The 25,673-nt window shown below is 44.3% G+C and overlaps 4 protein-coding genes, 4 non-coding genes and 1 pseudogene across 10 annotated transcripts in view; 2 read left to right on the top strand and 7 right to left on the bottom strand.

Moving 5' to 3' along the window:
• The window catches only part of MAP2K1 (mitogen-activated protein kinase kinase 1), a 79,614-nt gene extending 73,922 nt beyond the window's left edge, over positions 1–5,692 (top strand). The window contains exons 8-11 of the mRNA XM_029950387.1: positions 833–897; positions 3,478–3,539; positions 3,960–4,005; positions 4,660–5,692. Of these exons, the coding sequence (XP_029806247.1) occupies positions 833–897; positions 3,478–3,539; positions 3,960–4,005; positions 4,660–4,773 (287 nt within the window). The 3' untranslated portion in view covers positions 4,774–5,692. The remainder of the gene's footprint in view (positions 1–832; positions 898–3,477; positions 3,540–3,959; positions 4,006–4,659) is intronic.
• On the bottom strand, positions 3,990–10,209 carry SNAPC5 (small nuclear RNA activating complex polypeptide 5). 3 transcript variants are annotated; one of them, XM_029950390.1, is made up of 4 exons: positions 10,095–10,209; positions 8,786–8,875; positions 7,679–7,810; positions 3,990–4,875 (listed from the first exon to the last, which is right to left on the bottom strand). In XM_029950390.1, the coding sequence occupies exons 1-3, from the start codon at positions 10,182–10,184 to the stop codon at positions 7,697–7,699; spliced, it is 294 nt and encodes a 97-aa protein (XP_029806250.1). In that variant the 5' UTR covers positions 10,185–10,209; the 3' UTR covers positions 3,990–4,875; positions 7,679–7,696. The 3 variants fall into 3 exon arrangements, with proteins under 3 accessions (XP_029806250.1, XP_029806249.1, XP_029806248.1); XM_029950389.1 differs by having other exon boundaries at positions 7,695–7,813; XM_029950388.1 differs by having other exon boundaries at positions 7,679–7,813.
• Positions 10,210–12,211: 2,002 nt separating this feature from the next.
• On the bottom strand, positions 12,212–16,878 carry RPL4 (ribosomal protein L4). Its single transcript, XM_029952133.1, has 10 exons — positions 16,806–16,878; positions 15,263–15,434; positions 14,970–15,076; positions 14,513–14,651; positions 13,991–14,115; positions 13,595–13,724; positions 13,167–13,323; positions 12,835–12,918; positions 12,610–12,730; positions 12,212–12,532 (listed from the first exon to the last, which is right to left on the bottom strand). Exons 1-10 carry the CDS (start codon positions 16,806–16,808, stop codon positions 12,302–12,304), a joined length of 1,269 nt encoding a protein of 422 aa, XP_029807993.1. The 5' UTR covers positions 16,809–16,878; the 3' UTR covers positions 12,212–12,301.
• On the bottom strand, positions 13,464–13,538 carry LOC115303149. Its single transcript, XR_003913857.1, has one exon. It is a non-coding gene; the product is annotated as a small nucleolar RNA SNORD18 (small nucleolar RNA).
• Positions 14,213–14,284, bottom strand: LOC115303147. Its single transcript, XR_003913855.1, has one exon. It is a non-coding gene; the product is annotated as a small nucleolar RNA SNORD18 (small nucleolar RNA).
• LOC115303167 lies at positions 14,711–14,809 on the bottom strand. The gene has a single exon (XR_003913874.1). It is a non-coding gene; the product is annotated as a small nucleolar RNA SNORD16 (small nucleolar RNA).
• Positions 15,150–15,220, bottom strand: LOC115303148. The gene has a single exon (XR_003913856.1). It is a non-coding gene; the product is annotated as a small nucleolar RNA SNORD18 (small nucleolar RNA).
• Positions 16,879–17,342: 464 nt separating the features above from the next.
• ZWILCH (zwilch kinetochore protein) overlaps positions 17,343–25,673 on the top strand; it is a 35,513-nt gene continuing 27,182 nt past the window's right edge. Inside the window, exons 1-3 of the mRNA XM_029951193.1 lie at positions 17,343–17,411; positions 20,747–20,798; positions 24,116–24,211. Of these exons, the coding sequence (XP_029807053.1) occupies positions 17,359–17,411; positions 20,747–20,798; positions 24,116–24,211 (201 nt within the window). The 5' untranslated portion in view covers positions 17,343–17,358. The remainder of the gene's footprint in view (positions 17,412–20,746; positions 20,799–24,115; positions 24,212–25,673) is intronic.
• LOC115301371 lies at positions 21,275–21,769 on the bottom strand (annotated as a pseudogene).

Genomic DNA, 25,673 nt, shown 5'->3' on the forward strand with positions numbered 1-25,673 from the left:
GCTAATCTACTTTCTGTCTCCATGGATTTGTCCAGTATTGTCTAATTTTAATAGCAATCATGTGTGAGCACTATTATAATCTCTTAGATGTGAGGAAACTGAGGCACAAAGTGCCTGACTTGTCTAAGAGACTACACACTGTAAGTGACCAAGTCTGAGTCCTAGGTGCTGAGCACTGTGCCGCACCGCGTGCCTCTGTGATCATGAAAAGTGGGAAGTAAACCTGGTGCTGCGAAGATGCTGGCCCAGCATTTTCTGATGTCATTCCTGCCATGACACTGCTGTGTGACCAGGAAGACCTCTCTCTGAGGCCCTCATGAGACAGGACGTATGTGAAGAGAGAAGCAGAGGGCAGGGGTCACTGATGGTGGGCCCCTGCAGGGGCTGGTGGCTGTGGCCCCTGAGGCTGGCCTGGGACTCTGGAGTATAAAAGGAAGAAACCTAAGTTCAGGGAGAATTAAAACTCAAGTCCCCAAGTTACTTAGTTCTTACCTCATTTGCTCCTCTCTCAGCATAAGGAAGGGAAGGACAGACATGATGATCCATCTCCATTTTACCAAACTCAAAACTAAGCTCAGCAGCAGCGGATTTGCCCGAGGTCGCAAACCTTGGAGGTGGTAGAGCTCAGACTCCTACCCAGCAGGCCGGCACTAGGGCCTTTGCTCATCCCCTCTGTCTTTGGCCTTATCTGGGGCCCTTGGATCTCTACTTAATTGTCCACCACCCTGTTCTGGTCCCCAGGACCCATGCCCAGGTCCCTAGCCTCATACTGGCAAATAACCTCCTGTTTTCCTGAGAGGTGTTTTCGTTTTTCTCATTCTAAAATCTGTAGCTTATGGAATGGACAGCCGACCTCCCATGGCGATTTTTGAGTTGTTGGATTACATAGTCAACGAGGTAAGTACCACACAGCTTCCCTGACCTTGGTATCTGCTGCTAGTAAGAAAACACTCTGTTACTTAGGGAAACCTGTGCTGCTCCCCCGGGGGGCTTCTTGCACCCCTGTGGGGATTTCTGTAGGGCATCATGCTCTTGGAATTGAGTGGCTGGTTTAGAGGCTGCAGGTGCCCCTTCCCCAGGGAACATCTGAGATTCTCGTCGTTTCTCAGATTCAGGAGCCTCTAGTGTGCCTGTTATATTCTTACTCCTTTATTCACCAAGCATTTCTTGTGCACTTACACTGGGCTACGTGCGCACTGTGGGGTGGTGCTAGGCCTGAGATGGGGGGCCCGCAGGCAGGAAAACAGAAGTCCCTGGTCGTGAAGACCATTAGATGTATAAGGGAGGCAAGGCAAGTCCACACATACCTGTGATGTACAGTTTTCGATTGTAAGTGCCACTGAAAGCAATAGATGTAAAAAAAAAATGACAATGTAGAAACAGGGATGGAAAATATTCATTATAAATTGTGTGGAAAACATTACAAAGTAGTATGTGTCCGTCCTGTCTTCAGTTCTTTTAAAAAAAAATCTGTATGCGTATACTGCATGTAAAGTCTGAGAAGTTGAGAAGTATGAAATGGTGGTTCTCTCTGGATGATGGAAGTTTCTTTTGCCTTATTGCTGCTGGTTGACTTTAATGCAAAGAACACGCATTATTTGTGTAACACACATGTACCAGTATGTTTAAATGAAAAAAAGATCAAGGAAGGAAGAGACCGACTAGCATTCATCAAATCGGGTTTGAGGGGGCAGGGAGCGGTGGCACAGAGGGGCAGGGGCTGGGCTGGGCTGCACTGCACGAGAGGGGCTCTTGAGCAGGATTTCAGAAGGTAGGGCCAGCAACCCCCCACCTCAGGGGTGGCATGGGGAGTGAAAGGATGAGCTGTTAGGTTGGGGAGGCAGCTGGAGGCCCCACTCAGCTGGGGTGCATGGTAAAAGGCATGGCCCTGTTCTCTTCCAGAGACTAGTGGGGTCACTTTTCATACTTTCTTACTGCTCTCTAAAATCAGACCCCAGAAGCCTCAAAATGGTCCCCTTGTGCATTACAAACCAAACGGAAAATCCTGCTTCTCCCCATCAGTTAATAAGTTACTAACTAGGGAGGTTATGGTCTCCTTATGGTCTGCACAGCTTTGTGCTAAGCAGTGAGACACGGAGCGGCAGTTCAGCACGAGATCTCGGCTGCTTGCGGATCCCGGGCAGGCACAGTGCCTTGCCAACGTGTAGGGAGGAAGGCCGTCTGCTGCTGCCGGGACCTGTGCTGGGTGGGAACCGCGCGAAAGGAAGAGAGCGCCTGAGTAAATCAGCAGTGCCAGGCTCCTAGTGTGCACTGCCTGCCTCTGGTGGGCCCAACTGGTTTCACAGTCCTCTTCCTACAGGGGAGAGAACTTGGGCTCCAAGATGGAAAGTAGCTAAGTTCCTTCCCCCCAGAGCTCTTACCACCCACTCCCCCCAGCTCCCATCCCTACTCACCCAGGAGGCTGGGCTGCATGGTGCGGGCACCTCACAGCCCTCTTTTGCCCAGCCCTCAACCTACTTGGGACAAGCCTGGCCTTTGGAGGCCAAGCAGTCTCCCCTTTGAACATTGCCTTCACCCCCTCGGTGGCAGTGCCCGCCTGCAGCCTGAGAGCAGGGTTTCAGCCCCTGACCCTCAGACGCGGCTCCCCAGCCTGCTGCTGTGGAAGGGCTTCAGGGCACGCAGGCGCGGGCGAGGCGGGCCTTTGTTGGTAGCGTGTTTAATTCTCAGCGTCCGATCACCTGTGATATGGGCACCGCGTGGGAATCCACTCACAAGGAAGCTAACCCTCAGCCCTGGCACACGTCACGTGAGGGTGGGTCCCATTTCCTGGGTCTGGGTGGAGTTCACGAGCCAGGTGCTCCAGGAGCCCTGTCCTTTGTCACCCTGCATGACCTCCGCTGCGTACCCTCGGAAAACGAGTCATTCCTGTATCCTTGCGTTGATTCCTCAAACAGCCTCATTCCTGTAGTGTGCAGGGAGCATTCGTCCAGACCCAGCCCTCTGTCAGCCGGCATGTGGTCTTAACCTTTCTCTGCTTCTTCGGGGTTCAGGAAAGGGGTAATTTTACTGTTTAGCCTTCTGTGTCTTCCACGGGTGCTCTCGGGGCTGGGTTACACCTCGTGGTTAGCACACTCGCTACCCCCCATCCCCTGCCCAGCTGCTAGTTCCATGCCACATGCCATGGTTTACAGATGATTAGCTAGAAGGGGTCCCAGAGAGAATGAGGTTCTCCTCACGTCATAGAAGGATAAACAAGGGTTCAGGGAGAAATTGTGATGTTTAGTTGCTAGTCAAGTGATTGGTAGCCACTAACCCTGCCCCCAGTTCCAGCTGTGGTTTGTGAGACCAATGGGTCCACCTGGGTGGCCCAGGACACAGCCACTGGCCTCCAACCCCTGCCTTCCCTTGGCTGGTTAAGGGCAGCACTGTCCTGAGGCCTGGGGGAGAGGGGTTTGTGGGGAATGTGGCTGGAGAAGGAAGCCAGGCATTTCTTAGATCTTGACATGTTATTTACAGCCTCCTCCAAAGCTGCCCAGCGGAGTATTCAGTCTGGAATTTCAAGATTTTGTGAATAAATGGTAAGTCAGCTCCTTGCTCTCTGGAAGAGTATGCTGGTTTCGTCAGCCTCCCCACCCAGGCTTGGGTTGCAGAGCTTTGCCCTTTCCCCCATACCTCCAGAATGCTAGGACTTTGGGGTGCAGAGCTGTGCCCTCCCCCCACCTCCAGATGCTAGGACTTTGAAGACTGGGCTGACCATGGCACTGGGTAAGGGCTGCCCCTCGCTTGCCCCACAGGGACTGGCACATTGCCTCTGAGCTCAGGTTAATTCAGCATTAGAGCCTGCAGGCATGCCACTGAGCTGGGCACGGGACGGTGAACAAGGCTCAGGCACCCCTCAAAGCCTACAGGGTGTGGGGAAGATGCGCATGTAAATGTACATAATTTGAGTTGGAACCAGTGCTAGGCATTCTTTCCGACATGATCTTTCTTCCTTTAAGCCTCATAAAAAACCCAGCAGAGAGAGCAGATCTGAAGCAACTCATGGTAAGTCCATTTATTTCCAGTCTGTACACAACCTGTTTATTCATTTGTCCTTCTCGGACAGTCATCGGCCCAGTCCTCCCACAGCCCATTCCCTGCTGCCTTGACCAGTATGGGCCCACTGACCCTGGGGCTGCAGGATCCCAAATGGAAGTCTCCTGTGTCCACCCGTGAGCGTATGGGACAAGCAGAGGGAAGGAATGGGCCAACCCACTCCTTTGTAAGGACAGGGCCTTTTCTACCACCGACGGGCTCACCTTGTATTCAGCGTCCTCCACAGCTTCGCTCTCAGAAGAGTGGGGAAGTGATACTGGAACATATCTGAGCCTGCAGAGCCCGTACAGTATCACACACATGGCCAAGTCCATCCATTCATTATTTTGTTCTTCAAGCCCCGCTGTGAGGTGCCCAGGGCAGAGCTACTACCCCCAGTTCGCCCTGGAGGAGGGCAGGCTCAGGGAAGTGAGTAGCTAAGGCGTCATGGCTGATGAAACAGGCAGAGCAGGCTTTCAGGGTGGCAGCTGGCCACCTTCCTGGCCCCCTACCTCGGCCCGATGGCAGGCAGTATCTGGGGTTCCAAGACTAGTCCCCGAGTCTAGACCCAGGACTTTTGAAATTTCCTTTTGCTTTTTTAACTTACTGTTTCCTTGCACACAGGTTCATGCCTTTATCAAGAGATCTGACGGTGAGGAAGTGGATTTTGCAGGTTGGCTCTGCTCCACCATCGGCCTTAACCAGCCCAGCACACCGACCCACGCGGCTGGTGTCTAAGTATTTGGGAAGCAGCGAGGAGTGAAGCCCCTGCCAGGTGGCATGCCATGTTGCTTTCAGGCCTCTTTGCCATGCCTGTCTCTGTTCAGACGTGCATTTCACCTACGACAAAGGATGAAGAACACAGCATGTGCCAAAATTCTGTCTTTTTTTAATACTACTGTCGTTTATTCTTACTGTTATTTCCCTAAGTGGATTGGCTTTGTGCTTGGGGCTATTTTTGTGTATGTTGATCCAAACACTCGCAACGCTGAGTTACAGTGAAACCTTGGTTGCTGTGGGTAGTCATTCTTCCTGAAAATTGCGCTGCTCTCCCCTCACCGTGACTGGCTAGCTGCCTGTACTTCTGGGATTCTTTGACACTTGGTGGTACTGCATTCTTGCCAGGAGTACCTTCTTTCTGTTGGAGAAGGAGCCCTGTAAGATCTTTCACAGGCACTGCATGTGAAGCATGCTTTGCTGCTATGAAAAAGAACATCAGAAAGTATATATCTTGTTATTTTATTATATTTTTGCTTTTGGTGTAGAATGAAGCAATTTCTATCAAAATCTAGCAAGAGCCCTTCACTGCCGTGATAGCTGGGGCTGCACCAGTCTGTCTACTGTGATGATTTGTAGACTTCTGGTTGTATTTCTATATTTATTTTTAAATATATTATGTGGGATATTTAGTGGTATGTGTCTAAGTTTGAATTAGTGTTTCTAAAATGGTGGTTACTTTGAATGTTACAAATGGATCAAGGCATTAAAACATGAGATTTATCTTTCCCCAAATCCAAGTACCAATGCTATTGTAAACAACAGTGTGCATAGTGCCTAAAAATTGTATGAAAATCCTTTTAACCATTTCAATCCAGATGTTTAACAAATCTAAACTCTTATTCTAATAAATATATTATCAAGTTAAAAGGATGAAAAACAGGTCTACTTTTGTGGTAGTGCTCAAGAAATCAAAGGATGTAGCCAAGCCTTCCTGTGAGGGCAAAGGTAAAGACAGGAGGGCGCAAGGCAGAAATGCCACACAGAGGGCGGGTTCCATGCTCTGGACTAATGGGTCTTCCTGTGATTCCTGGTTGGACTTTGTCCAAGCCTTCTCAGCCACCAGACACCCCTTTTCCATGGGCCCGTGAACAGATCTCGTCTCTTCCTACCATTTCCACCCAGGGAAAAGCAGGCAGGGGGTGGGGTCGGGGTAACCGGCCTGCTCACAGCAGCGCCCTGCTCTTGGCCGGCTGTGCGGGCTGACGTGCGAGCCCCCACCCAGGATGCCCAGCCCCCTGCTGCTGGGCTCCACTGAGCAATGGTTTCCCCTCTTTCACCAGTTACACTTCATTCCACTTTCCTAGAGAAGACTGGGCCCATGCTGGCTTCTGCCTGTGAGGTAGCAGTGTCACAAAACAAAACCACGTCCCAAGTGACCACCGATGCCTTTTTTGACCAGTGACTTTCAGAACTTGAGGTTCCTGTGCTGCTGCTTGGTCAGTACCTCTTCCCTCATTTTCTTTTAGAGGGCAGGTTAGAGAAAACCAAAATTTGTATTTAAAAACAAAAGGCCTATTTTGTTTTCAAACAAAAAGCAGAACTTGGGTAAATCTAAGTAGGGGTTCCACTTTAGATGGACAGGAGCATAGAACATAGCCAGGATTTAAAAAACAGCTTTGTGTTACATAAATTCCCTATTTTATCCAAAAGTGTTACGTTTTAAGAGCCCAAAGGTTTTCACCCAGTAATTTTTACCAAGAATGATCTTGTTCTCAAGAATAATGTTCCTTGCATCGGTCTTGCTGTCCAATCCCTTCCTTAGGCTCCCTCTTGCCGAGACACCAACAGTGGCCGGAGTTTTAGATGCTGCCTCATGAGCACCCCGTAACCACGTATGGGAGTGCTAGAGCAGGTACGCAGCCTCACTCTACACACGGGAGCAGCTGAGAGCTGCAACGAGTTAAATATAAAGGCCAAGTGACCAGTTAGATGTACAACAAAAATTCAGAGCCAACTTTCTAGCTCTTGAAAACCCATGCTCATAAATTAGATCCTCCAAACATACAGCCTGATTGTTTTGCAAAAACAATTTTCATACTGTTTTCTGAGAAATAGGCTCACTTAAACTTCTGGCTATTTCCTGTAAGAGTAGCTCAAAATAACTGAAATGGTGATTAATATACCCACGGTCTTTTCTGGAACAGTTACAGCAGAAGTTCTGCTTGAGGAGGCTCTTTAGGTGTGGTTTGGCTTTTCTATTGCTCGGGCAGGGCAAGTTACTTTTATAAAATTAAGTCCTACTTAACTGTATTTCACTAGAAAAGGGACAGTATGCAAAGAAGTACCAAATTTTAACAACTCTTATTTTGTATCAGTCATTATTACAAAAGCCCAATCTCCCAAGCACATAGTAGGCATTGTGCTGTGATGTCACCGAGGTGGCAGCAGCTTCTGTTCCCAAGTGGCTCTCTGTTCTCCTCACTTGTCCTCTTTCTCTCCTAGACTGTGGCCTTGCTGCTCACAATGGTTCAATGGCATGCAGACGGCCTTTAATTGGTGTTCTTAAAAGAGGCACTGTTGACTGGAAAGGCTGGCTTGTATTTAACTCTGCCCTCTTGGCAAATGCCAGACTTTCTCAATAGCACCAATCCGAGGAAACTTTTTGTTTTGAGCATAATTGCTGAATCTGACCAGAATACAGATGTAGCACCGCCCATATTGCTCAAGGCTAAGATACTACAGCTGGGCTTTTCCATATGTCACCAAAAGTTCAGTTACGGATGGAACCATTTTTGTAACTACACATCATCCTAAAGTTCTTGCTTCCTTGCTTCCTTTTAAAGTAGGCCAGAGTAGGGCCCACTTTTAAAGAAAAATTTTTTGAAGAGACAAAGTTACTGAGGAGTAGGAACATAGGACAAACCTTGGCTCTTCCCCACCTTCAGGAATCTGATTCTTCCTCCTCCTCCTCTTCCTCCTCCGGCACATGGCTCCTTGTGCTCAACTCCAGTGCAGTTTGGTTGATTGATGCTTCATTGTCTACATGTACCAACATCTGCTTTAGGCAAGGACATTACGGATTAGTAGGAAAGGCACTGTCGTCAAACCAGCAAATTATGAAATGTATTTTAAAATCAAATCTCAGAGCACCTGGGTGACTCAGTCAGTTGAGCATCGGACTTTGGCTCAGGTCATGATCTCACGGTTTGTGAGTTCAAGCCCTGTGCCTGGAGCTGCTTTGGATTCTGTGTCTCCCTCTCTCTCTGCCCCTCCCCTGCTTGTGCTCTTTCTCTCTCAAAATTAAACATTAAAAAAAAAATTGCTAAATCTCAATTGCACATTCATCCCCAATATTTAATCATCAAGAGGTAGCCCAGTTCCCTTACTCTCTATTGCCACAATGGGAGGGGAGTAAACACCCTAGATTTGAGAGAATGTTACCTCATTTACAAACATGCCTCATGCCTAAGAATTATGCTGGCCTAGAGGTGCTGCTTTCAGATGGGTTTTAAATGGCTTAACATATCTGAGAGAAAAAAAATGCTCAAATATGGTATATTTAGAAAAGAAGAATATTGCACTGTTTTACCTAAGGGCATTGGTAAGAGAAGGCTATGATGAGGACTGGAACTCACTTTTCAACACTATGTTTTGTAGTCAAAGCTACACTCTGGTCTCACATCCCAAGCTTACTTACTCATGAAGTAGTGTTTTGACATATGCCTGCAAAGATCTCCAACTCTCCCTGGGTTCACTGCAGTAACTAGAGAGGATGGATAACTAGGATGGGCAGGCAATATAAAATACATGATTAATAAATCAAAGAGCAGCTAGCTGGTAGAGAGGCAGGCTGTTTCTTGCCTGAAACAGTAATATGTAATAGCCAGTTCATTAAACTAGAACTTCCTGCAAGCAATTCCCGGAGTTCTTTGGGCCTGATGATGGAATTGACAAATTTTGGCCTCCAAGCAGCCTGAAAGCAGGATGGACTTTGCATTGTCTCCCTAGGCCCACACTTGATTAAACTTACATCATGTGGCTGTTCAGATGCAGGCTGAGAAGACCGCACCTCATCCCCTCTTCTAGAATTAATCATTGATTGGAGGGCTAGTTCTTCAACCTAGAAAAGAGGAGTTGAGGACACTTTGCTTACTGTTTCACCGGGCTACTGACATGGGTAAAATTTACGGAGCACGGAGCAGGCTGTCAAAGGCTGGCATGGGAGAAGTGAAAACACTGTAACCTTGGTGCAGCTCTAGAGGAAAGGGTGGGGCCCTTAATCTTTCCCCATATTTTAGGAAGGGAGCTAAAAAAATCCCCTGAAGCCCCTTTGCCCCAGGGGTGGACAGGTGTTTTTAGTTGAGCCATGACTTAAAATTCCTCTAGGCAAGCAGAGTTGGGTAGATAACCCAAGTGTGCTACTTTAAAAGAGCCAGGTGTCTTCTGATTCCAGAGGGGGCCAATACTCTAGACTGTAGTTTTCTACCCAGAACTGAGAGAGTGAAGGCAGGAAGAGTGGAAAGTGGAAGTGTTTCCTGGGACATAAAGGAATCTAGGCTTGGAGGTCGTCGTCATCATACATAACACCCACCTACTGGATACTCGTACAGGTACTAGGGATACAAGAACATAAGCAGAGGCCAACAATTGCCCTGAGGAAACCCCTACTGTTTTGTTGTTACAGTTGTACCATGCTTTTCAGTTTACAAAAAGGTTTTTATAAGCCGCATCTCCTTTGGACTTCAAAGATCCTGAAGAAGGGTGCAAAGTAGCGCTTATCAGGATTATCTATCCCACTGGGGTTAAAGAGATTGGATTTGTGGGAAATGGCACTAGTGCGCCAAATCTCGCCCAGGCTGTGGAGTCACTAACAGCTGCCAGAAGAAAAGCTACTGGGAACTGTAGGTCAAGTCTCTTCTCTCAGGGCCTCGCTTGCTTGCTTTGCACAACGGATCCACGAATCTCTACCTTAACAAGATCGGAGCTGTTTCAAGCGCCAACAGAAACTAGTAAATGGTGACTAGCACAGGCCGAAGGGGCTCGCGTGGAAGGGGTCCGGGGGCAGGGAGAACCTAGGCGGGCCTCAGAGAGGTCTCACTTCCTCAGCACGTGGTGTGCGGCCCACCTGCCTGCGTGCTAGGGGTGCGGCCGCGGCCTTGCCACACGTGCAGACCGCTGGGCCTCCGCGCAGACCTGCAGGTTCAAGATTCTAAGAGGAGTGGGCCTACAATCTCAAACACGGCCCCCAGGTACTGGTCAACCACTAAGTGGGCGCCGCCTACGACTGGAGTTCGCGGGGCGGCCCAGCTTGAGGGGCGGGGGCGGCGTCGCGGGGTCACCTTGAGCCGGTTCAGCTGGTCATGCAGGGCCGCCTTCAACCGAAGCAGCGTCTCCTCCTCCTTCCGCAGCTCCTGAAGCCGGCTCAACATGGCGCCTCCTCCCGCCGGCCGAGAAGCCTGGCGCCCCGTAATGACGTCATGAGCACTCGTTCCCGGAAACCAAACAGCAGGCTGGGCGGGGCTGACAGCACGCCGGCAGCGATGCTTCCGGCTAGTCTCGGAACTCTCGCTGGCTCGTCGTGGGAAAGTGCGTTGTTTTTTTCAAGTTTTAATTTTTTTATGATACATATATATATATTTTAATTTTCTTGCTTATTTGTTTTGCGTGAGAGCAAGCAGAGAGAGAATCCCAGGCAAGCTCTGTGCTATCAGCGCAGAGCCCCATGTGGGGCTCGAACCCACAAACTGTGAGATCATGACTTGAGCTAAGACCAAGCAAGAGTCAGGCGCTTAACTCACTGAGCCACCCAGGCACCCCTTACGTTTTTATTTAAGTAGTCTCTGCAGCCAACATCAGTCTGTCACGACCAGATGGAAGTCGTGTGCTTTTGACTCATCCAGTCAGGCACCCCCAAACCTGGGGTTTTAAAACAGAACAAAACAAAACAAAACCAGAGTCTGATAACGGTCAGGATCCTAAAACATAGGGCATAGAGCTGTTAAGAACTTGAGATACAGAAAGTCAAATACCCACTTTCAAATGCTTCAACAGTACTTCCTGCATCACACTTAAATTTGTTTCTTACGTTTATTTATTTTGAGAAAGAGTAGAGGAGGGTCAGAGAGCGAATCCCAGGCAGATTCTGTGCTGTCAGCGTGGAGCCTAATGCGGGGCTCAAACTCACGAATTGGGAGATCACGACTTGAACTGAAACCCAAAGCCGCTCAACCACCTAAGCCACCCAGGAGCCCGTGGCATTGCACTTAGTGTTGCAGTAAGTGGCTATTTTAACCCCACAAGACTGGCAAGTCCATCTGAGGGCAGAGATCAGAACCAGTTATCTAGCACAGAGGTGCACCAGCCTTTGCAGGGAGGATTCCTCAAGGTAAAGTGGTTTTAGGAGGCTGCGCCAATTGGGACATACAGCGGGGCCATACAATTCAGTTGGGCCATGATGCTTTCATAGAAGGGCCAGAGATCTAAATCTGCCAAGAGGAAGATAAGTAGGTTGCCAATGGAGACCAACCAGTTGTAAAACAAGATTAGACAGGAGACAAAAATGACAGGTGAACTCTAAGGTGGGACGTCATGCTGTGACAGAACAGCATAGGAAAACCATGTTCTCTGGGGACAGGCTTCTCCTTTGAGAGGGAGAACGTGTGAGCAGGAAAGCAAGTCAAGAGTTAGAAAATGCTAAGGGTACAATTTCAGTGTGGAACCCTAAAGAGGGTCCATTCTGTGACCCTCGGGTCAGGACTTCAGCCTGAATTAAGTCAGAGGTTCTAGGTTTAAGGATCAGACTTCGGCCTGGGTCACGAGCTCATAGTTCACAAGCTGCGAGACCCACCTCCACACAGGGTTGTCCATGGCCAGTGCAGTCTGCCTGGGATTCTCTCCCTCTTAAAGTCAAACGCTCAAGACTAAGCCACCCAAGCGCTCCTCTGTGCTGTACTTGGTGAATATATCCATCCCATAGTAAAACTGCAAATATCAAGTAGCTCTGGAAAATGCTTCTGCCACTTTCATAATGTGGGTCAACTTACTGAGGACAGCATTTCTTTGAGTAACCTATCGTGGCAGGGTCTAACAGGAAACTGGAGGAATAAACTTACTGCACTACCTCTAAATGTACATATTCTGCCCTCTTGTGGAACCGAAAAAGCCAAACCTTTATGGAATTTTACCTATTTTCAAAGGCAGGGGTTTTTGTTTTTGTGGAGGCGGCTTGCTAAATCCTAACAGCTTCATGTTTGACCAGTCTTTTAACCATCAGCTGCTTCTCCTTCTTTACACACTGGATTTTAGATCTGGATTTATGCAGCATTGTTTCCATTCATCTGCATGGATTTACAATGCACAGTATGGTTTTTTACCAGACAATTAAATGGAAGCATATGACAGGATTATGGGCAACAAAATAAAATTCTAACCAAAATTCACAAACACATCCAACAGGTTAGGTTTTTCACGGTCTTTGATTAGGCCTTTATTCATAATTAGCTGTCCAAAATCATATGACTTTTACGGAATAAACAAATCTAAGTTGTTATGCAGCAGCTTTCTTTTCTTCTGTGGTGGGTTTCTTCTCTGCAGGCTTCTTCTCAGCTGCTGGTTTCTTGGTCGCTGCAGCTTTTTTTCCTGCCAATGGTTTTTTCTGCTTCTTAACACCAACAGCCTTCTTTCCTTTCTTTACTACCACAGGCTTCTTGCCTGGAGCACCCTTCTCCCCTGATTTGGCTTCTAAGGCTGCTGCAGCCTTATCCATTCGGAGTTTGTGCTGTAACAAATTAAGAAGAAAACGTAAGAATCAAACCTTTCTAAAAACATACTAGCAAAAACCAAATGATCACTTACATTCTTGGCCTGGCGAAGAATGGTGTTCCGGCGCATGGTCTTTGCATATGGGTTCAGCTTCAACATGATTCTCAGGTTTTTCAGTGGATTCTTCTTGAGGACTCTGCGATGAATCTTCTTGCTGTAAAGTAGACGCTATAATATTAAAACTGTATTCACAGTATCCGTGTTTCTGGAATAACCAACAGGCAGAGGTCAGAGTGAGATTAAGTATCCCAAGTTTACCGTGGTGCTCGGAGGGCTCTCTGAATCTCTGGGCTCTTCAAGATTCTGCTAAGGTCTGTATTAAGCATCTTATGCATGGGAAGGCTGAAAAAAAAAATGCCGACATTAAGATGCTCAATTCCTATTCCTCACTAACCTAGGAAGCTCTCCCGAGTTCTTAATTTCCACTACATTACCACCTTCTCAGAGTAGCTCACTATTTCAGCATGTTGCGTCTGTACATGAGAACATATGGCCCAACATTTATTTACAAAACATGCAAACCAACAGCAAATATGAGTATCTGCAGCATAAACATGTGTGTTCGATACTGGAATGTGAACAACACTCACTTGTAGTTACTCTTGAGGGAGGCAGCCTTACGCCAAGTGCCATAGAGATCGTCCAACTTGCGGAAAGCACTCTCAGTCCAGATGCAGAAACGTCCCACATGCCCACCAGGAGCAAGTTTCAAAATGTTCAGTTTGCTTACGTTAAGCAAAGTAATTCCTTTGAAAGGGAAAAGAAAATTGGGGAACCTGTATCTCAACACAGAAAACAAATCTACAGTACTTTAGTGCTATGTAAGGTACCCGAGAATGGTTACTAATTAGGCAGTTCCAACCATCACTGGTGTACCAATTCAGCTGAGAATCAGAAATTCCAAAAAAAAAAATCATGTGTTTCAGAAACACCGACCATACAGTGGAATCTCATCACAGTAAAAGCTGAGTAAAGTTGCATAGTATGGACAAGCAAAACATGTAAGCAATACAATTACCGGGGATGTTTCTGAAGGCCTTGATGATACCGTTGTCCTCATTATAGATGATGCAGGGTCCCCTGCGTTGGATACGACGTCGGTTCCTCATTTTGCCCTTGCCAGCTCTCATTCGCTGAGAGGCATAGACCTAAAATGCAAGAATGATTAGCAATTGGATTAAAATATGTCCCCAGTAACTCATCTCCACTCTACAGACGACAAAAAGGAGCCACAATGACTTGCCCAACATTAACACACAACTGTAAACGGCAGTCAAGATTCAAACCTACATTTTATAAGGTTTCAGAGTCCGTGTTCTCATAGCCCCTCAAGTTACACTGTCCTCAAGTCACCTTTTGAAATTTACCATCTGCCAAAGGACCACCAAACTGCAAATCTGTTCATTAAACCAACCTTTTTGATATCATTCCAGGCTTTAAGTTTCTTAAGAAGCAAAACAGCCTCCTTGGTCTTCTTGTAGCCTTCAACTTTATCTTCAACCACCAAAGGAAGTTCAGGAACTTCCTCAATTCGATGACCTGACAAAGACAATTAACAAATACCTAGTTACCCTGAACCTTTTGAAAAATTGAGGAACATTTCCTATAGCCCACAAAAGCACAGAATACAATGTGCCAAATCAGAATTTCCACAAATATCATGTGTTTCAGAAACACGGACCAATTAAGTGGAATCTCATCATTTTGACAAAGTAGGGAACATGACAAAGTAGGGAAGGTTTTAGTTTCCCAGTTACAGTATTCCCTGATGACTTACTATAGATCTAAGTAGTCATAACGATTACTTAGTAGAGGAAAATCTAGTCAGGCATTCTGGAATGAATAGAATTGACACAGATTACGAATATGAACATGATGGTTCAGGAAGGAAAAAAGGGTACTTTGTACTATTCCTGTAAAAACAAATTCTACAAACCTTTAGACATGACCAGTGCTGGTAAGGCGGAGGCAGCCAGGGCGGAGCAGATGGCATATCGCTTCTGTGTTGTGTTCACTCTGCGGTGCCAACGGCGCCAGGTTTTGGTTGGTGCAAACATGCGGCCCCCACGACACATCTATTTTCCCAGTTAAGAATCTCATTTCTCAAAATTTTAGTAATTAAAAGATTATGTCTTGCTCAGTAAGAATTTTCGTCACCCTTCTGAACCAGCGTACTGACAGCAGGCAACTGTCGCTGAGAACAGAGTAAGACGCAAATTACGACATCATTGCAAGCAAAATTTCCCAATATTCAAGTCCCTGTCTGCCTAAAGCAATGTTTAACCTGAACACTATCAGGATGTTTGAAATGTTTTCAAACGAACACGTATAAACCAAGTGGTCTGATAAATTCCGTAAGAGCTGACCAATCCACACAGTGAAACAAAGGATACGTTTCCAAAAGCACCCTGGCCAGAACGATGAGTCCCACCACCTCGAACTCTGGGAATTCGAGCCACGGCTCTGCCAGTACCCCAAGACTCAGCACTGGTTTGATGACCTGAAATTGGGAACAAATCTAAGTTTCAGCTACCTAATCATACTAATATAGAACTATTATGCATGGTAGCAACAGCATCAGAACATCCAAGAAAATCATGTGGTTCAGAAACACGGACCAATGGAGTGTTATATCATCACTGCTGTTAGGCAGGTCTTAAAACCTCAACCCTCGAAAAATCCATACCTGCTAATTCACTGACAGCATATGGCTGTCTGTTGTTTTTGCGCAAGTTGGTGTGAACAAAGTTCACAATATCAGGTCGAATGGGAGCCTTGAATACAGCAGGCAGAGTAACATTTTTGCCAGATGACTCCCCCTTTTCGGAGTACACCGAGATCAATGGACGAGCGCACGCCTGGGGAAAAAGAAAAATGTTTATACTGACAACGTCGAAAGCACTATGGTCAAGTATCAACAATACCATTTAAACTCAATTACAGGCGACTGAAGTTTGGGGAGGTAGACAACACTCAGCTGAAACAAAGGCTATTATCAACACATGATGTTTATTAACTTCAATACTTCTCACACTTCAAGGACATTTACAATCTCAAGTTCAACCACAAAATTGATCATTAAGCTTTCAAACCAGGTCTCACACGGCAAACGATTCAAAGGATACTGTTAAGATTTGAAAATGCTATTTAATGCCACCATCTCCAATAAACTCTTCCATCCCAAATGTCAGCAAATCTTGTCTACTACAGCTCTACTTGAAATTTCTGCCCTTGCCCCTCCATCCCAAACTCGGATCACAAAACTTACAGTACAAATACTGATGTTTCTTTTTGTTCAACCTTCTCCAAAGACTTATCATCTGACAGTAAAACTAAATGTGAGGATAGCCTACAAGATCTGTGGGATTTCATCTCCCACACGCTTTCCCAGACACTATTATCCATACCTACACTGAGGGCCAATGCCTTCTTCCTCAGAGATAGTTAAGTCTTTATCCTAAAGACAACCTGCATGTCCTCCTTCAGACTACCTTCTCTGAAGTTTCTCTGATTTCTTAAAGCCCTACTGCCTCCTCTTCCATACCCCATGTCGACAACACTACCATCGAAGATTAGTGTTATTTTGTTCAATCTTTCACGCAAGGATCACAAGTATAGTGTTCTCCCCACCCCCACGGTTCCTTCCCCATAAAACACTGCACAATGCAGTACAAGTGACATTAATAATACGATGAGCTGGCTAACAAATTCATACGTTTAGTGAACACCTAATAGAGCAATTCCTAAGTTAAGAAAATAAGTTTTTGTAGAGGCACATATTTAGATGAACACAGATTGAGAATTCAGAACAATGTGGATATGCGGATCTTTAACATCAGATCTCGAAAAATGAAAATGTTCTTTACTGAACCACACCTGAAAACACAAGGCTCAAAATTGATTTTGGCCCTGATTCAGTCTTAGGACCCAAGAGTTTCCAGATTTTCGGTAGAACTTATGCCTTCTACGATACAAGGATAACTAAAATCCCAAAGGTTCCTCCGCACCTGAGAGCGAGCTGTGTCGCCCAGTGCTGGGACGCCCACGTTGCCTCTAAAATGGCTGCCGTAAAGCCGCACTACTCAGCTCCAAGCCACAGATGATGCCTCTCATCCTCATCTCTTTTGTACTCGCTTTCTCCCCTACAGATTTTGCGCTCTAAACCCCTAACCCATTCCTGACGGGACCCGAGAGAAAGAAAAAATTTTCCAGAAAAGACCGCCACTCACCATCGCGGGGAGAGGAGAGGGCCACGCTCCTCTCAACCCGGCGGCTCCTATAGGAAAAGGAAGTGCCTAGCACTTCCGCTCTATTTGTAGCCTTCAACTCGTCCGCCAACCTGCCCCGCCTCAGAACCAATCCAGAGACATAAAATATCTCTCTACCATTCTATAAAAATAACAAATAGCGTAATTTTTTCCACATGCATGAAATTACGGCATTTACTCACTTTCAAAGCCAACAATAGCGCTTAGAAGCCAGGGACTCCTTTTCGCGGAATAATCCATAAGGAGGCGTGGCAGCTCTCGCGAGACAAAGTGTCTTCTCTCTCAGTCGCGGCTCCTTCTTTTAACTTTTTCTTACAGGAATGGAAAAATGTTGGCAGAGGAAAAACAGCGGTGTGCTCTTAAACAAAAGATTACCTTGGTTGACAAACAGGGACTGTAGGGAGTGGGTGGGGTGTAAAAGTAGTCCCGGCGATGGGGTCATGACCCTGGACGTCAGCGCCCGGCGCGCAATTCAGATTGGCGGTTGCGTATCTGCAGTCAAAACTAAGGCGCGATGTGGTCCCTGATGAACCGAGCCGCTGAGGAATTTTACTCTCGTCTCCTGCAGTGAGTTGTAGCCCTTGCTGTTGTTTGGGTGCGAGGACAGTACTTCTCCCTGGGCGTCTTTGTCGACCCCGCCCCAATCCTCTTGCCCCCTGCATAGGGATAAGCGCCCTGTCGCTTCTCAGTGGCGCCTATGTTACCGACTAAGGCAGCTTTCCTGGGGTCTGGGAGTTGAAGAAAGGCGGTTTGGTCATCTGTTCCAGTGTGGGGTTAGCTCTGCGGGGGCTTGCCTGTAGTCTCGTATAGGCGAAAACAACTGTACGTTATCAGTCGAGGGGGAAGATGACAGGTTTTTCAAGAGGCCCTTTATTGATTGTGATAATGCACAGAACTTAGGATATGTTACAGGCACCTCTCAGAATATGGGAAACTAGATGTTGACATCCTTAATCGGTTAAAAGCCTTTCTGGTGTGAAATGTATTGTCTGGACAAGTTCCTTACGTGATCCACAGTTAAAACGTAATAGTGTGTTTTGAAGTACCTTTATTTCATTGTGCTCTAAGACTTTATTCTAGTGAATTGCTACTATAAAAAGGGAGTCCATCTAGTTCTGCGTCCAACTTTAAAATCGAATCCAGTAGTTCTCAAATTTGAACTTGCATCAGAATCACCTGGTGGGTTGTCAAAATACAGATTCCTGAGCCCCACCCTCACTTCTGGTTTAGTAAGTCTGCCTGGGGCCAAAGAATTTTCCTTTTTATCACATTCCAGGTGAACCTTGCTGCTGGCCTGTCCCCACAACTTTGAGAACCACTGATGTAATCTAACCACCTGTTTTCTAAATGCCACACTTTTTCATTATTTTGTAAAAAATATTTGGCTTTTTTAAAAAGGCTTGCTTATTTATTTATTTATGTATTTTGAGAGCAAGAGAGAGTGAATGAAGGGCAGAGAGAGGAGAGAGAGAATCCCAAGCAGGCTCTGCACCATCAGTGCAGAGCCAGATGCTGGGCTGTATCTCAGGAATCTTGAGATATGAACTTGACATGACTTGAGCTGAAGCCAAGAGTTGGACATTCAACCAACTGAGCCACCCAGGCGCCCCTCATTATTTATCTTTATTGCTTTTTTCCTGCTTACAGAAGTAGTTAATGTTTGCCAATTTTTTTAACATTGTAGAAAGAGCACTAGGCTTTTTTTTTTTAACTAATAGTGTCTCGAAAGACTTTCAGTATGACACCCTACAGCTTATTTTTCGTTTTTAACTGCTTTATAATATATCATTCTGTGCCTGTGATGTTTAACCAGTCTCCCATTGATACTGTTTTATTTAGATCCTTTATAGTTAACAATTATTTAATGGATGTTAGCATTTTTTTCTACTTGTAAGCACAAAAGTCTCCTTTACTTCTCTTGAATCCTTCACAACGTCTCTGTATCCAGTTGCCTACTGGAAATTTCTATGAGAACCTCAAAATTCCATGTTTGCAAAACTGAATTCATCTTTCTCCCACAACTGACTTTCTGTTTCTGAGTTCCATCTATGAATTAAGAGCTCCAAATCCAAGATTCTCATTTCTCTTTTCCACCACCCTCCCTCCCCATTCTGTCTAGTCAGTCACGTGGTGCACTTTGCCCTCCATCTCTATTGCTTTTGTTCAGTCCATCATCACTTCTTATTCATAGCTATTTACCTGGCCTCCAAGTTTATACCCTCTATCTCTTGGTCAGAAGGACCATTTAAAATCTTTTAGTGAGTTCCTCTGGGCTTTCAGGATAAAGCTCTAGTGTTCTAGCAAAATGTCTTCCATTGTCCTACCACAGTACCCTGCATTCACCTCTGTCAGAGCACTCCTCACCCTGTATTGTGACTTGTAACTGTTGGTTTATTCTTTTTTTTTTTAATATTTTTTAATGCTTTTTACTTATTTTTGAGAGACAGAGAGAGACAGTGTGAGCAGGGGAGGGTCAGAGAGAGAGGGAGACACAGAATCTGAAACAGGCTCCAGGCTCTGAGCTGTCAGCACAGAGCCCGACGCGGGGCTCGAACCCACGAACTGCGAGATCTGACCTGAGCCGAAGCCAGATGCTTAACCGACTGAGCCACTCAGGCACCCCTGTTGGTTTATTCTTTAGACTTCAGTCGAGAGTATGAACGAGGGACTATATTTTTGTTCTGTATCCTGGACATCTAGGAAGAGTGTCTGCCTGCAGTATACATGATTATTGAATAATCAAATAACATCTCTCAGTTATACATAAAAGACAAATATCTTTAAGAATAAATCAGAATCTTGTCCAAAATAGCAAAAGCCAGTCATTTACAGGGCTGGCTCTCCTATTTTTATTTCCATAAGAGTAGATCACATAAAAAATGGTATCCTGGAACAATTCCACTGGGGTCCTTCAGGACTCTAAAGATCAGACTCAATCAACTACCATCCAGATGCCCCTCATTATTTATCTTTATTACTTTTTTTCTGCTTACAGAAGTAGTTCATGCTTGCCAATTTTGGTATATTTTGGTATATTTAATTTTAATTAATTACAATTTTTAATTTAAATTTTCATATATTTATGGTTTATAATTTACATGCTTTGGGAATACTATTTTAAAACTTTCCTGGATGAAATGGTAATTATTAAATGATATCTGAGGGTTTTGTGTTTACATCAAAAAATTTTTTTAATGTTTTTTATTTATTTTTGAGAGCCAGAGAGAGAGAGCACAAGCAGGGGAGGGTCAGAGGGAGAGGGAGAGACGGAATCCAAAGACAGGCTCCAGGCTCTGAGCTAACTGTCAGCACAGAGCCCGACACCAGGCTCTAACCCATGAACCATGAGATCATGAACTGAGCTAAAGTCGGACGCTCAACTGACTGAGCCACCCAGGTGCCCCTTGTGTTTACATTTTTGAAAGGAAATTGTTTAACATCAAATTTACTAAGTTTTTAGTGACAGCTCATAAAGAGAAGGAGAATAGCTGTTTCCATTTTAGCCATAGAAATCTAGGGCTGGGAACCTTAACTAACTTTTCTGTGGTTACCCACTGATTCAGTGGCAGATTAGAATCCAGTGATTTTGACTTCCCAAGTCATGCTGTAGATTACATTTTTAATAGTAACTGATAATGTGTTTCAGAAGATAGGAGAGTAGAGCTGGGTAACCTGATTTCCTGCTGCCTCTGAGGAGTCTCTTAATCTCTACCACATTTCTTTTTTCTATTCTTGACTTATACTCTTTTTCTGCGGCGCCCCCCTTCCCAACCATGCCCTAGGGCTGGTTTGCATTTAACTTTTCTCACTAGTGTCATGCAGAGATAAAGTCATGACTAACTTCTGAATTTAAATGTCAGAATACTGTAGCTCTGTTTTTCACATGTTGTTCTGCATTTCAGGGAGTTTGATGAAGAAAAGAAAGGAATCCATAGAGACCCGTTTATCTATGAGGTATGAACAATTGATTTGGTCTTTAAACATAACTCATTAATCCTAACATTCTGCTTTTTTAAATTGGGTTCATTGAAGTTAATTTAGAGTAAATTCCACCCTCTTAGAGTACAGTTCTGTGAGTTTTTTCAAATGCATTCAGTCATATGGCCACCTCCATAATCAAGATCTAGAATATTTCTGTCACCTCCAAAACTCTCATGTCCTTTTATAGTCAGCCCTTTGTCTCTGGCCTTTTCCAGAGTGTCACTAAATAAAAATCATACGCTATATTTTTTGTTGTTGTTGTGTAGCTTTTATTTCATTATCATAAACTTCACTCTACAATCCAGCTAGACTTGGAGGGGAGTACGGAAAATACGGAGTCTGTAGAACTGCAGTGAGAGCACAAAGATTGTAGGAGATTTTGAGCAGACTGGGGTCCTCTCCCGAGCTACAGAAGGAATGTTCTGGTAGTTCACATAAAACCAAATTTATTAGATTTGTCCACAGTCAGCAATGGTGATCTTCTTGCTAGTCCTGCCATTCCTGGACCCAAAGTGCTCCATGGCTCCCACAATATTCATTCCCTCCCTCACTTTCCCAGAGGCTACGTGCTTGCTGCTCACCTACTCCATCTTGGCAGAGCAGATGAAAAACTGGGAACCATTTGTGTTGGGTCTGGCATTTGCCATGCACAAGATACCAGGACCTGTGTGTTTCAGGATGAAATTCTCATCATCACATTTCTCCCCATAGATGGACTTGCCACCAGGGCCATTATTGCGTGTGAAGTCACCACTGTGGCACCTAGATCCTGGAATGATTCTGTGAAAACATGAACCTTTATAACCACATCCTTTCTCCCCAGTACTCAGAGTATGAAAGTTTTCTACTGTTTTTGGAACTTTGTCTGCAAACAGCTTGAAGGAGATGTGGCCCAAGGGCTTGCTGTCCGTGGTGATATCAAAGAACATGGTGGGGTTGAGCATGGCTGGGCGGTGTGGGCGGCTCTGGGGTGGCAGTGTCTGCAAGGCCTGTACGCTATGTAGTCTTTTGGGTCTGGTTTCCATCAGTGAATGTAATGCCTGATTCATCTATGTTTTGTGTGTATCAGTAGTTCATTCCTTTTTATTGTTGAATACCATCTCCTTGTATGAGTGTGCGACAGTCACATACTTACCAGGTGATGGACACTTCGGTTGTTTCCAGTTTTTGATAGTTATAAATAAGGCTGCTATAAATATTCATTGATTTATTAAGCATCTAAAATATGCCAAGTGTTCCATAGGTAAAGTCCTCACAAAATTTAATCTGTAAAATAGTGAACTAAAATTAATTGGATGCTAAAAGACAAATAAGCTGAAGAGAAATAGTCCTATAAGATAAAGGCTAATATATCATATATATGACATACATAAAAAGGTCATAAGAATCCATAAGAAAAATGTCAACTATGGTAGAAAAATAGGCAAAGGCCACAAATAAGTAATCTCAGAAGGAAAAATACAATAGTGTTATTTCTTACGTACCTAGGTATACCTGGGTAAATGTGTTAATCTCACCCTATCTGAATTCTTGCTTGATATGTATAGTAGTTTCCTAGGGCTGCTCTGACCACAGATTGGTTTGCTTAAAACAAATTTGTTCTGCCGCAGTTCTGGAGACTAGGACTCTGAAATGGAAGTGTCAGGAGGGCCATGCTCCTACTGAAGGCTCTAGGAAAGGATCCTTTCTTGGTTCCTTCCAGTTTCTGGTGGTTTTCAACAATCCTTGGAGTTTCTTGGCTCACAGATACATTACTGTAATTTCTGCCCCTGTTAATACAGAGTATCCTTGTGTGTCTAAATCTTTCACTCCTTATAAGTACATCAGTCATTGGATTTAGGGCCCCTCTAATCCAAGTTAATCCTCAACTTGATTACTTTTGCAAAGAGCCTCTTTTTTTGTGTTTGTTTTTGACACATACACACACACACACACACACACACACACACACACACGGCATGAGGGTGGGAAGGGCAGAGAGAGACACACACAGAATCTGAAGCAGGCTGCAGACTCTGAGCTGTCAGCACAGAGCTCAACATGGGGCTTGAACCCAAAGTTGGACGCATAACCAACTGAGCGACGTAGACACCCTATCAAAGACACTCTTTCTAAAGAAGGTCACATTCAGGGGAACCAGGGGTTAAGACTTCACCATACCATTCAGAGGGATATATTCAATCCACAATGGTAGTTGAAACTCAAGAACCTAGTAGATTAGAATAAACACATTATCCTTTGTTCTTTGAACTTGGTATCTAAATGCTTCAGTATCCAAACTGGGAAATTAAACAGATTCAAATGAGAGGCATTTGTAAATAATAAGCATATGAGAGACTGTTCACCTTTACTAGTAATCAAATAAGTGAAAATTAGAACAGTAACAAGCAAGATACTAATTTTTGCTGTGAGATGATAAAAAATAAACGGTGATGGGAATGTGAATATGTGGGCATGGCATATTTGCAAGACAATTTGAAAATGTCAGTGTGATTCTAGATATTCAGTGTAAGAAATTCAAGGATGTCGATTATTAGTTGTTTATTATAGCAAATAACTTAAAACTATCCAAAGGTTGAAGAAAATGGAATTATATGATGGTAGAGCCAAAGAACATTTAATGGCATGTCAAGAAGCTTGTGATTTAGCATGTTATATTTTTGTTAAGCAAAAGACTATCTAGATACCTAAATACTGGATACATTTCTACTTAAGTAGATTTATTTATTTACATGTTTGCAAAAAGTTCTGGCAAGATAAAGACCAACCAGGCTAATAACAGTGATGACTATCCTAGCTAGTAGAACTATATGTGAGTTTCTAAAAATCTGTTAGCTGTTTTCAGATTTTTCTGCAATAAGTATGTTTGTAATAGGAATGGAAAAATAAGCAGTTCCTAAAAACTGATAACCTTCTAAATTCCATAGTATAATCAGAAAGAAAGATCATATTTAGTTAAGTGCTAATTATATGGTACATGATTATAAATATAGTAGAAGGAAGAGATTGTCTGTGTGATCCTAACCAAAAGAAGGCTCTACAAGGCAGGGTACACATTAGGTGAGCTTTAAAGCATTTGTAGATGTGAATATAAGAGCTGGATTTGTCTAAACATGAGGAAACAACATGGCAAAGAATAAATGAAATCTGTAGAATATTATGTCTTGTTCAGATTTTCTTTTGCAGTCAGTTGTCTGCAACTGGTCTTTATGTGTTTAAATATTTGTTAAATATTTGTATTAACATATTTGTATGTAAATATAACATTGCTTCACATCTTTTTTTAACAGACTGATGTTCAAGTGCAGTTGATTGGCAAAGGCCAACCAAACCCTTTGAAAAATATTCTAGATGAAAATGATATAGTATTCATCATGGAGAAATTGGTAAGTAGTGTTTGGGCTTTGTGCTTAATTCTTTTTTATAAATTTTATTTTTAATAAATTTATTGAATGAATGAATTTTTATTTTTAATAAAATTAAAAATTCAAGTGGGGCTCAGACTTGCAGCCCTGAGATCAAGAGTCTCACACTCCCCTGGCTGAGCCAGCCAGGAGTCCCTGGGCTTGTTTGATAACTAATAGTCAAATTCAGTTTTTTGGGAATAATCTCAGATGTGTCCTTTTTTTTTTATCAGTATATTAGTGAGAGTGGATTCTAATTCTTCTAGAAACAGAATTTCTAAATTTCTCATTTAGAAATATAATGAAAATCGCATAGGTAATTTAACATTTTGTAGTAGTCTGATTTTTTAAAGTTAGGGGGCGCCTGGGGGCCTCAGTACGTAAAGTGTCCGACTTTGGCTCAGGTCGTGATCCCATGGTTTGTGGTTGGAGCCCCGCATCAGGCTCTGTGCTGTTAGCACGGAGCCCACTTCAGATCCTCTGTCCCTCTGTCTCTCTGCTCCGTCCCTGCTGGTTCTATCTCACAGAAACTTAAAAAAAAAGTGAAAGTAATTATCATATATAGTAAAATTGAGTTTTTACTTTTGTTGTCCACTTCTGTTAATTTTAGCACACATGTAGATAGATTCTGGTAATCACCATCACAATCAGGGCACAAAACAGTTCCGTCATCCTAAACAAGTCTCTCGTGCTATCCCTTTAAAATCCTACTTTGTCCTGACCTTTACCCCCCAGCAACTGCTGATCTCTTTTCCTTTGGTATAATTTTGTCTTTTATCATGAATAGAAACATACAGTTTGTAACCTTTTGAGTCTGGCTTCTTTTACTCTGTATAATGTCTTTAAGATTCATCCAAGTTATAAGTGTATCAGTGGTTCACTTCTTGGAATTGCTGAGTCCATTCTGTGTCTGCACCATAGTTTATTTACCTAGTCACCCTTTGAAGGACATTTGGGCCGTTTTCAGTCTTCAGTGATCATGGATAGAGCTGCTATAATCATTTTTGTACAGCTTTTTGTGTGAGCACAAGTTTTTTCTTTATGGTAAATACCGAGGTGTGGAATTGTCTGAAGTTAAGTTTAATAATACTTTTTATTTAATGTATATTTAATAATATTTCAATGCCTAGTTAAGATAAAAATCTTTAATGAGATATTTTGAGGGGAGAGGCAGAGAGAGAGGGAGACACAGAATCCAAAGCCGGCTCAGAGCCTGCTTGGGGCTCCAACCCATGAACTATGAGATCATGCCCTGGGTCAAAGTCAGACGCTTAATGGACTGAGCCACCCAGGCACCCCGAGGATTACCCCTTGCCCTCCCAAGGATCCCCGCCGCCGCCCCCGATACTGCATCTTCAAAACCTGGTGTGTATTTTACACTTAACATTTTCATTTGGTCTGGCCATGTTGCCAGTACTCAGTAGCCACATGTGGCTAGTGGCTG

The sequence above is a fragment of the Suricata suricatta genome, chromosome 9, assembly GCF_006229205.1.
Source record: "Suricata suricatta isolate VVHF042 chromosome 9, meerkat_22Aug2017_6uvM2_HiC, whole genome shotgun sequence".
In the NCBI taxonomy this organism is placed as follows: Eukaryota; Metazoa; Chordata; class Mammalia; order Carnivora; family Herpestidae; genus Suricata; species Suricata suricatta.